The sequence below is a fragment of the Eleutherodactylus coqui genome, chromosome 7 (assembly GCF_035609145.1).
Source record: "Eleutherodactylus coqui strain aEleCoq1 chromosome 7, aEleCoq1.hap1, whole genome shotgun sequence".
Lineage (NCBI taxonomy): Eukaryota > Metazoa > Chordata > Amphibia > Anura > Eleutherodactylidae > Eleutherodactylus > Eleutherodactylus coqui.
Genome location: NC_089843.1, coordinates 110,034,571 through 110,051,950, shown reverse-complemented (window position 1 = coordinate 110,051,950; position 17,380 = coordinate 110,034,571). Strand labels below are relative to the sequence as shown.

Genomic DNA, 17,380 nt, shown 5'->3' with positions numbered 1-17,380 from the left:
CTTCAGTAATTGTGAGAGTTGGGGATATTTAAAGTCCATACTTTTCCCCATGATTATATTGTTTTCTACTGGCAGAAATTTTAGGTGAAGCAAATGTTCCCTATCATTGTCCAGTGTGAACATATGCAGAGATTACACGATCTGCAAGAACTTGCTTCTTTGTTTTTGATCAAATGTTTTATGATGAGCTACAATATTTTGCTTGCTTGTTGGAGTCATATCATTGCTGTGTAAGGAATCTCCGGCTTGTAATCACTAGAGAGGACAGAAGAAAAGCATGAAAGACAAACAATCTTAAAAGCAAACAAAATTACTGTAACATATAAATGCATCTTTTTACTTGGCAAATCATCAATCGGATGCTCATTTTTACAAATGTATCTTTATGGGTAAAAGAATTCTTCAGCCTGCTGAGTTTAACCCTTTCCAATACAATTTTGGATTCAGGGTTTCCTAAAAGGCTTTCTCTTTTTGCTGTTATACAATGGTGCCATCTGCTGGCTAAAGCCAGTGTGTGTGTGCCAGAGAGGCTCCTACAGCAGAGTGGCTGGCAATAAACGGTAAGAATACCCTGTCGTATGTCTTCTGACATTGGAGCTGTACAAGCTTCAATCAGTAGGAAGGCGTAAGATAGTGGATTGGAAATAGTTTACAGGGTTTTGCGATAACTTGGAGACTATAATAACAACCATGTTTTTGCACTAATGTAAGAAAGCTGAGTTTATAGATATTGCAATGGAGTTAAAGAGAACCTGTCACCTTCTACAAGCACCATATATGAGCATTTGCTACAACCATGGGCAGTCAGCACATGGTAAGTCAGTATGACTCTTTTTATTCGGTCCATGTGCATGTATTCCCATAGAGAATAGTGCATGGACTGAATGGAAAGGGTCATACTGACTGACCATGCACCCACTACCCGGAATTACAGTGGGAATTACACCCCCAGACTCAGTGGGACTTGCCCTATAAGCACCATAAGTTAGTTTCTGCTGCTTATAAGAGGTGACAGGCTCCCTTTAAGTTTGCCATTTTGCATAATTCACCTGTAATATTACCTCATTATCTAAATATGGTGGGTTATCATTATGCATAATATATGAATTTTAAGGACAATGATTATCTGTGCTTGCAACATGTTTATCATTCTCTTTAAAAAATTGTTAGAACATTGTTATATTTTTAAGCTTGTATGTTAATGGTTTGCTAAAACATACTATCCAGACTAGGATTTAACGACCAGAAAGTGGTCAACATACATGTTACGGTATGCAAGGTATAGTAACTTCATGCTATATTTCCTTTCTTTTTTTCTAAATTGTCAATTTTCTGTGAATACTTTATATTTCATATGTAAAGAAAAGGCTCATTGTATGCCTGCAAGACATAAGCATTAGATAATGTTCACTTTGAGTCTGTGTCACGCTTTAAAAGCTCTGCAGCCTTCTACTGAAATGGGAAAGCTTTCAAGCTTTCTGATGATCTATCCACTCAAGCTCATTCAAAAATATAATACCTTATTTCCACAGATTTCTTGACACGGAGTTGCTTAGATCATGTAATACATATAAAACATCTTTAAATGTATGCGGTCCATTTTCTGGACCAGTGATTAAAGCACTTGGAAAGGATGTTATTTTTCCACATTGCTTCATACGTTTTGATAAAAACCAACAGCAATAACCCCATAAGTAGTCATGTAGAGCAAACATTTCAAGTCATCATGTGATAGCGTTATATTAAAGTTTAAATAAAACCCTCTCTATACATCTATTGATCTTTTTTTCCCAGAAAGCGAGTCCGTTTTTATTGGAACAGAATAAAAAATAAAAATTATGACAAAAACAACATTAAATAACTTCATTAGCAATGACCCTATCTATTGTGACTGCTCAAACTTATACTGCACACACAATTGTATAACATTTGTTAATACAAAAATATAGCAAAAAGAGGTATGGATTTTGTCCTATATCTGCATTTTGTTTTAGACCTAAAGGGTTTTTGACTAAAACATTGATTGCCACTTTAGCTAGATAAACACAGAAGTAGCCACTTGAATATCAGAGTAGACAGAGGAATACAAAGGGTCTAACCCCTAAGGAACAAACACTGATTGTCTATCTGAAAGGGTTAGCCTTTAAAGTTTTAGTCCCAGAAAATCCTGTTTGGATGCTATTCAATTTTTTTTTTTTAAATAGAGCATGCTGATAGGAAAAAAAGGACACTGGATCAGTTGGACTAATCATCTTTAAACTCATCTGTTAAAATTGTGTTAAACATGATATATGCTATGTCCATGGTAAACATGTCCTTACTAGGAGAATCATTAAAGGGGTTTTGTCATTAAAAAAAATTCTATACTCGCCTATTTCTTCCCCATCAGTCACCTTACCACATCTTCTCATCGCTGAGCTTCTGCAGTGCCCCCAGGGTCACCTCACTGCATGCCGGCTGGCTTGTTATGAAGCTGGATTCCTCACATTCCTTCTGGCCAGGTCACTGAAGGTCACATCCCTGTGCTGTAGTGTTCACTGCCTAGGAAGGAATTCTGATCTATTGCTGAGACAGCATGCATGAGCAGTCTCTGAAGTAGATCGGGACTCCCCATGCCAGCCTGTGAGCTGTAACATAACGTACATTGGCTGGCAGGAAGAACACAGGAAAGAACGGAATCAGCCAGCTGGAGGTGAGGTGACCTCCCCCCGGACTGCAGGAGATGGGAGAAAATAGGTGAGGTGAAGATCTGGTAAGTAGACTGATGGGAGAGGAATGGGTAAGTATAGATTTTTTTTTTTTTAAATCACATAATCCCTTTAACAATGGTATAAAAAATGATCATCCTTTTTACCATTAGCCAGATTTTGTTTTAACTTGCAACAATGTATGATTTTCTTACTTTAGTTCTGTATAAAAAATATTAAAAATATCAATAAAAGTCAGACTAAACAAGAGTCACACTCGGATAATGATAAAGTTTTTGAAATGTACTTTGAGTTCACGCTGTGTAACTTCACAAATATATTCAATTTGAAGTTTTCTCGCAAAAAGTTACTGGAGTATTCTGACTTCTAAATCACTGGTGGCAGTGAAAGGATGAGCTGTTTTTACAAAAAAAAAACCCCAATACTCACCACTTCACTGCTACGCTGCTGCCCCGTCATTCTGCCACCACTCCAAGGTAGTCACACATGCTCAGTTTTGCTTCTCTCTTTGCTCTACTCGGTGTGAGTGGGGATCCCTGGTTTAAATTCGCTTTCAATTGCAGCACTTGCTCCTCCTTAATCTAACCTCTTGAAGCTTGCAGAGTATTGCACCTACTAAACAGTGATAGCGCTCTCTTGTGGTTCTCTGCATTGACACAGCATTCACACAGCAGCACCAATGGGATTACTAATATCCTCTTAAACCCTGCACACTACTATGGCTTCCCTGTACTGTAATCTATGTCTTGCTTGTGACCTTTGAGCAGCTCCTACAGCACACAGCTCCTGTCCTGCATGTATTCTGCATGTATTTCACTGTGCATACTCCCAAGCTTTGGCATAGAACTCCTCCTTTTATACCCCTCCAGAACACACAGACTCAGTCTGTAAGGGGATGGGGGATAGTCCCTATTTATACCTACCATCAGGGCAGTCCCCGGACAGTGACACACTTGCCATGTCACTGCTGTTAAGAGGAAGGGGCAGAGCCTCCTCCTGGAGACCAGTTGTGCTCCAAACATGTTGCCCAGTGCTACTGTATGCACTGTACAGCTGTGACCATTTTCCCTTCCCAGCTTCTTCCAAGACCAAACAAGGGAATGAGGCCACGTTCCGTCAGCTGCTGGGACTCTACCGGTTGCTATAGCACTGAGATGGCATAAAGGGGAGCGCAACAGTGCTATCCCCTTACAAATTGGCTGCTTCTGAAGCTGCAACATCTTCTCTGCTTGTTAGATGAAATGCTGGGAAAGTAATTAAAGAACAAGCCAGCATTACTAAAAGTGCAATTGCTGATCATCTCTTCTAACAAGCAGAGAAGCCACTGGAGCTTCAGAAGCAGCGGACTCACCACACCACGGACGCTTCTGCAAGACTTAACATGTCATGATGTTTAATACCTTAAACAAACCGTTGTGGCATGCTGAGCCATTATTGCTATGCCCTTATGCTACTTGCGTATCTCCAGAGCCAATAGATTGCAGTGGGTTACGCAAATAGTGTAAGGCACTGAACAATGGTGAAGGACATTAAACAAACAGATTCAGAGCACTGAACATTCATTTGGCATAGCTGTAGCCCTACAAGCAGCAGGTAGTATTTTAACATGAACTGTTAAAATAAGTGTAAATATAAAAATATTTAACATTAAGGGGGTTGTCCCGCGGCAGCAAGTGGGTCTATACACTTCTGTATGGCCATATTAATGCACTTTGTAATGTACATTGTGCATTAATTATGAGCCATACAGAAGTTATAAAAAGTTTTTTACTTACCTGCTTCGTTGCTGGCGTCCTCATCTCCATGGTGCCGACTAATTTTCGCCCTCCGATGGCCAAATTAGCCGCGCTTGCGCAGTCTGGGTCTTCTGCTCTCTTCAATGGAGCCGCTCGTGCAGAATGCCGGCTCCGTGTAGCTCCGCCCCGTCACGTGCCGATTCCAGCCAATCAGGAGGCTGGAATCGGCAATGGACCGCACAGAAGAGCTGCGGTCCACGGAGGGAGCAGACCCCGGCGGCCATCTTCAGCAGGTAAGTATGAAGACGCCGGACCGCCGGGATTCAGGTAAGCGCTGAGCGGTTTGTTTTTTTAACCCCTGCATCGGGGTTGTCTCGCGCCGAACGGGGGGGGGGGGGGGGGTTAAAAAAAAAAAAAAACCCGTTTCGGCGCGGGACAACCCCTTTAAGAGCTGCATTTAACTATTAACAATATTTTTCATTGGACAGCCCTATTAGGATGGGAATAATTCTTTAAGAATTCAATAGAGTGAATATTATACTTATTACTACTATTTTACTCAGTTGCCTAATGCACACATATTTTGCAGTGCAATGTCATCACCTACATTGGTTCCTGTCCCCATTTGGGCTTTCAATATAAATTCACCCATTGGTATGTTTTTGAAGTGTAGAAGGAAACCAAAGTACCTAGTAGAAACCCATACAAACACAAAGAGAATATACAAAAGCCATGTGCACAAAATTTGACCCGGAACCAGAAGGAGTTATAATTCCTGTACTTCCCTCTATGGATCTGCCTATTCCTGGGGCTCATATCTATCATCTTCTTAAATGGCTTTGCTGGTTCTTAGACTACTGAGCAGTGACAAGTGCAAAGCACCTCACAGGGGACCCAAGAACAGGTAGATCCATGGCAGTATGGCCATATAGGTGGATACTAGCTACTATAACCCCCCTCCTTTCCGAATCCTTGACAAATCTTGTTCTCAGGACCAAGGCGTTGCTTTAATATATACCGAGAGTGCTAAGTGCTGTTTGGCTATGTTCACATCAGCACTGGGGTTTCCGTTTTCTTGCTCCAATATGGGAGTAGAAAAACTAAATTTCCTGGCCAAACTGATTTGCTTTATGACAGAAGAGAACGACACAGAATGGACCCGCTTAATTATGAATTTTCATAGATGAAATAGCATAGCATGCTGCTCTCTTTCGTTCACGATTTTAGCGGAATTCGGAGATAGAAGTTCCAAACGGAGCTCCCAAGGCTGATGGGAACAGAGGCTTAAGCAGCCTTTTAAGGCATTTCAAAATACTTTTAAAAGGAATTTTCTTTGCTGTGTTTCCTCTAAATTATCACCCATTGTTTTCTGCCATAAGAACAAAAACATGTTTACTAGTCGTGCTAGCAGAAATAATCTTGTCTTTGCAGAAACAAGTCATCTCATATACTCAATCAGCAAAATAAGGCTATTTGTATTGTCTGCAATCCCTTTATATGAATATAAATTACAACGCACACATTATGCTTTCCTTTCAGCTGCAAGCACAAACTTTATTTGGAAAAGCTGCCAAACACCAGCATTATTATTCCATTTCACAATGAGGGATGGACGTCTCTACTCAGAACCCTACACAGCGTGATCAACCGGACACCGGACAGCCTCATAGAGGAAATCATTTTGGTAGATGACTTCAGTGACAGAGGCAAGTCTATATATTTTTAACTAATTACCATATTCTATTGAAATACTAATATCTGATCACTTTAAATCTAAACATGTACAATGATAATATATATTTGCAATCTATATATGGTCATTTCTAAGAATATATTTATATTTGTTGAAAATCTAACAAGGCATTACAATATGGTAAGGATTCTGGGACATATTTTTTTCAGTGTCAGAGAGTTAAAAAATAAAGGAACAATATGTGAAAATATAAGAAAAATAGCAGTATTTGTGTAACTGTTATAAAATCTGAGAAAGATGTGCGCCGTTGCCGTGTTAAAGCTGAAAATACAAATCTCAATGTATTATTTATTAGTCATATAGGGACTTATAGGAGCTTCATGAATTTAGGATAAGAGGATCACTTGAATGAAGCTTGGCTTCAGTACTTGACACAGCCATTGAACAGTTTTGGACAACAATGGTACCATTTATGAAAGAACAGACCTTTTTTCTAATCTAATAACTGTTTTATAATCTCCGTTTAACCCTTTCCAATCCAATTTGTATCCTGGTTTTTCTAGGGGGCTTACTCTTTTTCTGCTGTTATACGATGGCGCTATCTGCTGGCTAAAGCCAGAACTGCATGAGGTGACACGTTGGATAGGCTCCAACAGCAGAGAGGCTGGCAATATACAGTAAGAGAACCCAGTCGGACGTCTTTCAACATCGGAGCTGTACAGCCTTAAATCATAATGTCTTCAGAGGTCAGACAGTGGATTGGAAAGGGTTAAAGGTAGAGCAGAGAAGTGAGACCACACTCTTATCACATGTATGAAATATCCACACATGAGATCAACCATGCCTACTGTTGTTCATAGCTACTTCTTATAGTCAAGGTTCTAATACACAGATGTAGCATGTGATAACTGGACAGGCAACGCACTGCTATTTACATAGTGCACTCTTCTAAAAGTAAGTCTGTTAGGATGGAATGCTACACACATACAGTTGGCGCTTGCTGCATATGTAATCAGTAGCTTCAAGGGGTTTTCTGAGAATCCCTGACATTGGTGGCAGTGGAGGGATACATTATCTGTAAATAAAGACCAAAATACTTATCTCTCACTGTGCACTGTCCCCTTGTTGCCGCTAACCGCAGCTCCAGTTTTGTATAGTTTTTGGCATAGGGAGCTCAAAACTATATTAAATCAATAACTCAGAAAACCCCTTACATTTTGTTTCTCAAAACTATAATAGTTCCGATAATTCCTCATTTGTATTATTCCAGGATCCATCCAAGACTCATAAAAACTTGCGTGCGATGTATTTTAGTAGGACTTTTGGCAGTATAATCATATCCTCGAATATACCTGTATAGACCCATACACACATAATGGTCTGAAAACATGACTTGCTATATCCATTCCATGGACAGTATTTTACATAGTTCAAAATATATCTTAATCAAATATGTTGACATATTGAATCAACAATAAAAGATCCTACATAGATGTTAGAAACTCTCAAAAGACAAACATGGGCCATATGTATATCTTGAGTTCACGGACCTGTAACAGGGCTTATGTGGCAGAGCCATTGTTAGGCACCCTCAACCACCAAAGACCAGGTGCCACTGCACTCTTCTTAATTATGGTACTGGAGTCTGCTATACTCCCATTACATATATTGTATACTATATATGGAGCTAATCTTTACTAGTTAAGCATCCATTTTTTCTGACATGTTCTATACTGAATATTTAAAGGAAATATTTCACCCACTTTTAGCCTTATAAGCAAAGCTTATAGCCTGAAAGTAATTGATCCACTTAAAGTCTAGGACTTTAAGTGTTTGAGTCCATGAACTCAAAGTATACATATGGCTTAAAGGGGTTGTCCCGCGCCGAAACGGGTTTTTTTTTTCAATAGCCCCCCCCCCCGTTCGGCGCGAGACAAACCCGATGCATGTGTTGAAAAAAAAAAAACGGATAGTACTTACCCGAATACCCGCGCTCCGGTGACTTCTTACTTACCTTGCGAAGATGGCCGACGGGATCTTCACCCTCGGTGGACCGCAGGTCTTCTGTGCGGTCCATTGCCGATTCCAGCCTCCTGATTGGCTGGAATCGGCACACGTGACGGGGCGGAGCTACGAGGAGCAGCTCTCCAGCACGAGCAGCCCCATTCAACACGGAGAAGACCGGACTGCGCAAGCGCGTCTAATCGGGCGATTAGACGCTGAAAATTAGACGGCACCATGGAGACGAGGACGCTAGCAACGGAACAGGTAAGTGAATAACTTCTGTATGGCTCATAATTAATGCACGATGTACATTACAAAGTCCATTAATATGGCCATACAGAAGTGTATACCCCAACTTTGTTTCGCGGGACAGCCCCTTTAAGTTTGTCTTGTTGAGAGTTTCTAACATCTATGAATGATCTTGGGTCTCCTTTTAATCTGATTAATAAACCAGTACATAGCGTCTTTTGTTCAAAGTATTGCACTTTTTGCGCCCCTCAGGTAAGCAAGTATGAAATCTAAAGTTCTCCCTTAAAATATTTGAATAGTATTTATTCCGCTTTGCAAAACTACATATTCCAATTTTCTTTGCACACAGCTGAGTTGAAATAGATATTTGTAAAAAAAAAAATATAAAACCAAATATGTTTTTGTCAAGGCTTAAATATGAATTTCAAGATGTAGAACCTAAAAAATGTGTGCAGTGAATGTTCTAATGTATTATAGAGGACTCCTACAAAATCAGAGCATTACTGAAATTATATTTTTCCTTTACAATTTATAAACCTATTAACTTTTTCCAAATGGTGTGTCAGGATTGTCCTCGATATGTTTTATTACAGAAGGCATTTCATTTAATTGGACAGCAGGATGGAAGAATGACAAGATTGTAATACGATCATATATTTGTCTTTTACTTTGGAAGGAAGCATTTTCATTGTCTGGTCCAAGGGTTAATTGAAATGCCCCACTGTTTCTGTACAATAAAGACTATACATACAGTATCATTTTTGATCCTTCAAGGTCCTTAGGGAGCCAATTACTTAAATAGATAAGTTGGGTGATGTTTCTTTTCCCAGATATTACACAATTTAATTACTATCTACTATCTTTACTAGTTTGTTATTAGTCATAAGGGCCATTTACATGGGGTCGATTATCGGGCAAAATTCGTTCAAACAAACAAAAATGCATGATAATTGTTACATCTAAATGAAAAAACATTGTTCGCTGTCTATATTACGTTATCGCTCATATTCAATCAGCATAAAAATCATTGTTGGATCACTGACATGTAAATGCTCCCCACTCAGTGCTTCAAAGAAAACGAGAAGCCAGCGAGAAATCAGCGATAGTTAGCCATGATCTGCATGTTTACACGCTTTGCACGAGTGCTAACAACCTTAGTGGTGACTAGAGATGAGCGAACACCAAAATGCTCGGGTGCTCGTTACTCGGCACGAAATTTTCGCGATGCTCGAGGGTTCGTTTCGAGTAACCCCATTGAAGTCAATGGGCGACCCGAGCATTTTTGTATTTCGCCGATGCTCGCTAAGGTTTTCATGTGTGAAAATCTGGGCAATTCAAGAAAGTGATGGGAACGACACAGCAACGGATAGGGCAGGCGAGGGGCTACATGTTGGGCTGCATCTCAAGTTCACAGGTCCCACTATTAAGCCACAATAGCGGCAAGAGTCCCCCCCCCCCCCCCGCACTGTCAGCGTAAAGATCGTTCTCCTCTGGCACAGCTGTAACAGCTGTAGCAGAGAAGAACGATGTTAGCCCATTGAATTCAATGGAACCAGCAATACAGCAGGTTCCACTGAATGCAATGGGCTGCCGGCGATCGCGGGATGAATGGTCGGGAAGGGGTTAAATATATAACCCCTTCCCTGCAATTCATCCAGAAATGTGATACACTAAAAATATATACCGGCGTATAAGGCGACGGGGCGTATAAGACGACCCCCCAACTGTCACCTTATACGCCGGCAATACAGTGGAGCAAAGAATAAAAAGCATTACTTACTTCTTCAGACGATCTGCGCCGCTCCTGCAGACTGTCACTCCTTCCTGGTCCACGGACTAAAGCTTTCTCTATGAAAGGCTTGAAATCCCCGCCTCCAGAAACACAGCCAATCACAGCAATTCAATGACATCACTGTCATTGGCTGTGATTGGCTGAAGGCACGTGGGTTTCTGGAGGCGTGGATTTAAAGCCTTTCGTAGAGAAAGCAATGCTCTGCCGGGAACCAGGAGGGAGCGACAGCCTGCAGGAGCACCGCAGAACACCAGGAAGGAGTGACAGTCTACAGGAGCGGCGCAGATCGTCTGAAGAAGTGAGTAATGCTTTTTATTCTTTGCTCCACTGTATTGCCGGCGTATAAGGTGACAGTTGGGGGGTCGTCTTATACGCCCCGTCGCCTTATACGCCGGTATATATTTTTAGTGTAACACTTTTCTGGATGAAGTGCAGGGAAGGGGTTATATATTTAACCCCTTCCTGACCATTCATCCTGCGATCGCCGGCAGCCCATTGCATTCAGTGGAACCTGCTGTATTGCTGGTTCCATTGAATTCAATGGGCTAACATCGTTCTTCTCTGCTACAGCTGTTACAGCTGTGGCAGAAAAGAAGGATTTGTCTTCTATATGTTCTCAATGGGGTTGGCGCTGCTGCCGCCGGCCCCACTGAGCGCATATAGAGACGATTTATGGCCTTTAGAAGGACCGTTGGGGTTCTTGAAGCCTACAATACACCAAACACTCTCCCTATAGCAGCTCCAACACGATACCACTTTCCCTGAACTAATGTCAGAATACATCCGTAGCGAGCCGCGGGAAGGGCAGATTTCAATACTCGGGTGACACCTTATCTCCCCAGCCACTCACAGCAGGGGGGTGGTATAGGGCTTAAACGTTGCAGGGGGAAGTTGTAATGCCTTCCCTGTCTTTCAATTAGCCAGAAAAGCGTGCTAACGTCTCAGACAGGAAAGTGAAAGTAACCCGAACACCGCGTGGTGCTCGCTAAGAGTAACGAGCATCCCGAACACCCTAATATTCCCACGAATATCAAGCTCGGACGAGTACGTTCGTTCATCTCTAGTGGTGACATTAGCGCACAAGTAGTCGTCCCGTGCAAACCCAGCATTAAGCAGTGTTTTTATTTTAGGCATCACATTATAGGGAAGATTTAAAGTTTTAGATAGGTCATCTACTCCAAATGTCCTGCTCTCTCTCAGATAGATAGATACATCTGGTCCTTTAAATGTCTTAAAATTCAGTAAATACAATCTCAGATCAACAACGTCATATAACAGATTACATGTGTCTCAGTAAAATTGTCAAGTTAACATGATCATATCTAATAATTACTGTGTTTCCTCGAAAATAAGACCTTCCCCAATAATAAGCCCTACCCTGATTTTCAGGGGGGAGGGGACTTGAAATATAATCCTTACCCCAAAAATGAGCCCTAGCTACAGTACGTGACAAAAAAAGCAATGCTCGCCTAGCAGGCGCCATCCTGGCCCCGACACTCTGGCAGGCTTTTGTGCAGTCCTCATTGCCAACTGAGCATCTTGCTGGTGATGAGGCTTGAATATCCCACCTCCAGCAAGTGATTGTTCTGATTGGTTCAGGAGCGCCCCCTCAGCCAATCACTGCTGGTACTCAATGAACTAATCACAACCATTCATTGAATGACAGCATTGAATGACTGTGATTGGTTCATCGAGCGCCGACTCTGATTGGCTGAGGCAGCGCTTCTGAACCAATCAGAGCAATTGCTTGCTGGATGCAAGGAATTCAAGCCCCGTCACACCAGCAAGAGATGCACCATCGGCCTTTGGGACTGCACGGAAGCCTGCTGGATCCCTACAGCCCAGATGGCGCTTGATAGGTGAGTATAAGACAATCTCCCCATCCCCCTTGAAAATAAGACCCTATGCCTCTTTTGGGGCAAAAATTGTTATAAGACACGATATATCGTAATATTCAACAGGAGGCAACAGGTGCAATTTATTTTTAATTCATACGTATAAGTTTGGTCCACTTTCAATTTTCTTGGATGTCTCTACTTCATCTGAATGTATCAGTGTCCATACATTCACTTGCTACTCTACATACAGTGCATCTCCGACAATCCCATTTTCAAGTAACACTAGTGACAGTGGATACACTGTACATGAGTTGTGGTTAGTCATACAATTAAATGGTATATGCTGGCCATTCAAATTAATAGTCAACCTCATAATCACATCTCTACTGGATGATAATGGTAGGTCCTGAACAGAGACACCTAAAGTTAGGAGGTGAATTATTTTATCAGTATGTAGTATATGAGGTAATAGACCCATGTAATTGGTATTACAGATGTTATCTTTTTCTCTAGCTTGACTCTTAATTGGATGTGATATCACAATGTGCTGCTTACCCTTTCAATTACTTTACAATGTTTTTTGTTGTGTTAGGATAAGGCAACAATGGCTTTTTAACAGATAAAGACAAGATACTGTTCTGCTATCCCACCTTGCTATCACAATCTAGGTAAGGGCCTGTTTGAATGGGCCTATGACATCAGAGTTTACTTGTTTGCTTGTGCAGCCTATTTATGCAGGCAGTTACATTGTTGGCTTGTTTAAACAAGAATTGTTCAATCATTCACATTGGCTGTGTAAGCAAATGAGAACGACTTAACAAGCACTATTTAAACTAAACCATAAGTGAACATGCCAACGATGGTTTTTATGCTTGCATAAAATGAACGTCGAACGAAAAGTGAACAATTACCGTTCGGTCATCGGTGTGCGATTAGACTGGTTATTGTTCATTTTCGCTCGTTTGAACGATTTTTTTTTAGCAATAACCATTCTGTCTAAAAGAACCTTAAAATGTGCTGAATCTGTTGATTGGTAAACTATTTCTCCTATGTATGTAAGATTTAAGAAACATGTCCTCTCACTGGAGACAGGCTAGGATAGGCAACTCAATATATACATGACTTCCCTAATCCCAATTTGCAGGTGCTACAGTTTCCAGGTACAGTTACTCCCCGACTTGCGAACAGGTTCCGTTCCGGGAGCCCGTTCGCAAGTCCGTTTTGTTCGCAAGTCGAACAAGTAGTAGTATGGAGCGGGATCGCAGGTGGATCCCGCTCCATACAACGTCGGGTGCCGGCTGTTCTTACAGCGGGCACCCGGCGGCAGCAGTTCCGACGAGCCGCGCCGCTTGTCGGAACTGTTAACACTTTAAATACCGCTCTGACAGCGGTATTTAAAGTGTTAACAGTTCTGACGAGCGGCGCGGCTCATCGGGACTGCTGCCCCCGGGTGCCCGCTGTAAGAACAGCCTGCACCCGACATTCAGGGGGCCCGTACAGCGTCCCATGATGAGATCGCGGGACGCTGTGTGGTTGCTAGGCAGCCGGGGACCTCCTGAAAGGCCCCAGGGCTGCCTATGCAGAGTGCCCATCAAGCGCACGGCTTGCTAGGCGCTCTGCATAGACAGCCCTGGGGCCTTTCAGAAGGCCCCCGGCTGCCCAGCAACCGCGATGTGACCGGACAGGCTTCTATCAGGCTTGATAGAAGCCTGCCCGCTCCCTGCACAGTATGATGTAATGCCATAGCATTACATCATACTGTGCTGTACAGATAGTTCGTATCTAGCGAAATTCGCAAGTCGAATGTTCGCAAGTCGGGGACTATCTGTATTATATGTATGATATAGCCTTGATCTTAAGGATCTCAGTCCTTTTGTAACATAGTTGGATATTTACTGTGGTATGTATGTTATGATGATTTCCGGTTACGTTGTGCGCACTCTGTTTGCATTGAGGATTGATAGTATAATTGTTGTTTTTAACCATTGCAACTTGACATATTTATTGTATCACTAAAAGTATACTGTTTAAAAGAGTGAGATTCAGATGAATGCTTTGGTCTTGACAAAACATGGAAGCACATGAAATGGCCACAGGCTGTTTGTTCTTCTATTAAATCTATTCTGGTTTCTGGTATTTCATCTCAAGTCCATTTAGGTGAATAGTTCTGATTCTTGTAACCTCTATAGATATATCACCTTTACATCTTAAAAATCTTCCAGTTCAACTATATCCAGTCTCCTTTTCTGGACTATTAAATAGTACAGTGACTTTTTAGCAACTTTTCACTGTACATTTATCTTACATCAAAGCTAGTTGATAATTTAAAGTGCAGTTCTACTTCTGAGAATCGCTTTGAATCTAATTACTATTGCACATTATTTTATACAAACTGTACTTTACGTTAAAGGGGTTATTATATCTTACATTTCTATAAAATTACATCCAGAACTGCATTTAAAATGTATTAGTTGACAGGTTACTGTATAGTTTGATGGAGAAAAAAAAGTTGTAACTTTTTAAAATATACCTTTCTTGTGTCATGTATGTAACTGAGCCAAGTTACATCTGCTCAATTATATTTAGAACTTCATTCAAGTTTTTGAGTTACAGATGTTGTAATTGTTAACATGACTGACACATAGTAATAACCAAATTTACAGCATTGTAGTACATTGCAGTTAAGTTATCATAATGTGTTAAATGTCAAGTTTACATTTGTTACATCTGTAGTTGTCAAGTTAAAGAAACCTTACAGTAAAGGCCCATTTACACGGAGCAAAGATCGCTCAAAAATTGCTAAAAAGCGATCGTTTGAGCAATAATTGTTGCATCTAAACATGCGGCCATCGAGCAATTTCGTCCACTGCTAGATGATCGTTAAATTCAGATCAACCTAAAAATCATTGTGCGGTCTTATCAGGACCGTACGCTGAGTTCTCCGCAGGTTGTGCTGATAGCATTGTTTCCTATTGGAGAACAAAGGAGCTGAATGGAGATAAGAGCCCTCTGGCTATTAACTGCATTCAGCTAAAGACTTCATTTGCACGCTAATAGGCTATTAAGTAACTGAGTAGCTACTTAATAGTTTATACAAAATGATCACTCAAAGCTGTCACTCAAACTGCAGTTTGAGTGATCTTTGAGCGATCATCGCTCCGTGTAAATGGGCCTTAAGGAAAGACAAAACTGTATATATGTTTGCCTTCCTCCACTGTGGATCACGGTTGACTATTCAGTTATGTTAATATACAGTTTCAAGCATAAAAGTCATTGTTGGCTCGTTCACTAATTGTTCAGTTTAATCAGCTGTATAAGCGCATGTGGAAGACTAAACAATACTGAATGATGCTTTTTTGAATAAGCCAATGATGTGTCTGCCTGCCTAAACACGCTGAACGAGAGCGAGCGAACTAGCAATTACATCACTCACTTATTCACTCGTTTAAACGAGAATTGGCTCACCTAAAAGCAACCTTAGGGCTCCTTCACACAGGGGCTGCAATTTTCAGCCACCTGCATCTCCTTTTTACATGCCCATTCAGACGGCCGGGCTATGGTGTATATACACCGCAGCCTAATATACCATCGGCCAGGGAAGACAGTTCAGCTCTGCTAAACTCCCAACCTCTTCCAACCCCCTCTCTGCCCCTTGCCGGGGCAGAAAGGGGCTGCTAGCAAAGCAAGGGGCAGGACGGGATGGAGTGGGAGCTAGTGTGCTAAACTTTTGCCCTCTCTTCTCCCCTTGCCAGCTGCTGGCAAAGGGAGGAGGAGTAACTTTAGTAACACAAGCCGCTGCAAAACTCCCTCCCATCTCCCTTTTCCAGTAGCTCTCATAGACTCCCATAAGAGTCTATGGGACCAGCCAGCATATTCTGACAAAAGATAGATAAAGACCTATCTTTTCTAGCAGGCGTAAAATTGGCCAGCTGGAATGCACTCCCTCTGCCTATTTTACGCATCAGAAAATCACCCATCTGAACAAGTGCATTGAAATTGAATGCCTCAAATGGTCACTATTTTCAGCTGGTGTTATATAGTGGCAAAATAGCTTGTGTGAAGGCAGACTTAGAGTAAGGATATGCAGCACTAGTTGGTGTTCTATTGTTCTAGTGCTGTAGACCTTTGGACATTAGTTAGATCAAGGAGCTTTGGCCTACACCCCTCCCTTCTTAAACTCCTAGCAAAGTAGGTAAATGCACAGTTTTCAATATTCCATGCACTGTATATATTACACATGTTGTTGTAAAGCATAGCTATGACTCAATAAGGCAAGTTTCAAAAACTTAACTGACCTTTTACTGAACTTTGTAAGTAATACATCAATAATAAGAGAAATAAATATGTTCTGTAGGGCCATGCTAAAAAGCCAACATTATTCTGTAAATGTTACAAAATAATTATTGCTCAAAATGCTTCGCCTTAACCTGTATTGTGAGAGACTTTTGAATCCGATAAAGTCCTTGACATAACGCTGAAAATTACATTTTATTGTACATAATTGTACACATTTTAAATATAAGATTTTAAAAAATGCATGCTGTTTGCATTCCATATGAATAAAATGGATATTTCGTGTACAGTGGATCAAGCCGTTTTAACCTTCATGATCACATAAATGTAAGTTATGGTAAAGAGAAAGTTGGTTAATAACTGTAAACATTAATTTAAAGAAGGAAAAGCTACATGTAAATCATTGATTGGGCTATCACTTCTGTTTCTAACTTTCAAAAAAATATAACTATAATATGTGATTTTTTTTAAAGGAGATTGGCTAAATTTGAAGGATCACTATAAAGAGTACCTGTTGCTATGTTCATGATGTCCTATCTGAGGTCAGCAAAAATACTACAGTATGTCAATGACAGAGCCACAACTTTGGACAGAAAAGTATATTATTAAAGTGTAGCATAATTCAAAAGATTTCAAAACTTAAAGGGGTTGTCTCGAGAAAGCAAGTGGGGTTAAGCACTTCTGTATGGCCATATTAATGCACTTTGTAATATACATCGTGCATTAAATATGAGCCAAACAGAAGTTATTCACTTACCTTTCCTGCGCTGTCGTCCCTGTCTCCATGGCTCCATCTAACTTCAGCGTCTAATCGCCCGATTAGACGCGCTTGCGCAGAAGGGTCTTCTGCCTTCGGCTCGGTTCGGCAGCAGCGGTGTTCTGGCTCCGCCCCTTCTACGCATCATCGCGTAGCTCCGCCCCGTCACGTGTGCTGATTCCAGCCAATCAGGAGGCTGGAATCGGCACACATGATGGGGCGGAGCTACGCGATGATGCGTAGAAGGGGGCGGAGCCAGAACGCCGCTGCTGCCGGGCAGACCCGAAGGCAGAAGACCCTTCTGCGCAAG

The 17,380-nt window shown here is 41.3% G+C and overlaps 1 protein-coding gene across 3 annotated transcripts in view; it reads left to right on the top strand.

Annotated features, from left to right (window-relative positions):
* The window catches only part of GALNTL6 (polypeptide N-acetylgalactosaminyltransferase like 6), a 1,489,735-nt gene that overhangs the window by 632,410 nt on the left and 839,945 nt on the right, over positions 1-17,380 (top strand). For all 3 annotated transcript variants that reach the window (XM_066573529.1, XM_066573530.1, XM_066573531.1), the window contains one exon: positions 5,984-6,150. In XM_066573529.1, the coding sequence (XP_066429626.1) occupies positions 5,984-6,150 (167 nt within the window). The remainder of the gene's footprint in view (positions 1-5,983; positions 6,151-17,380) is intronic.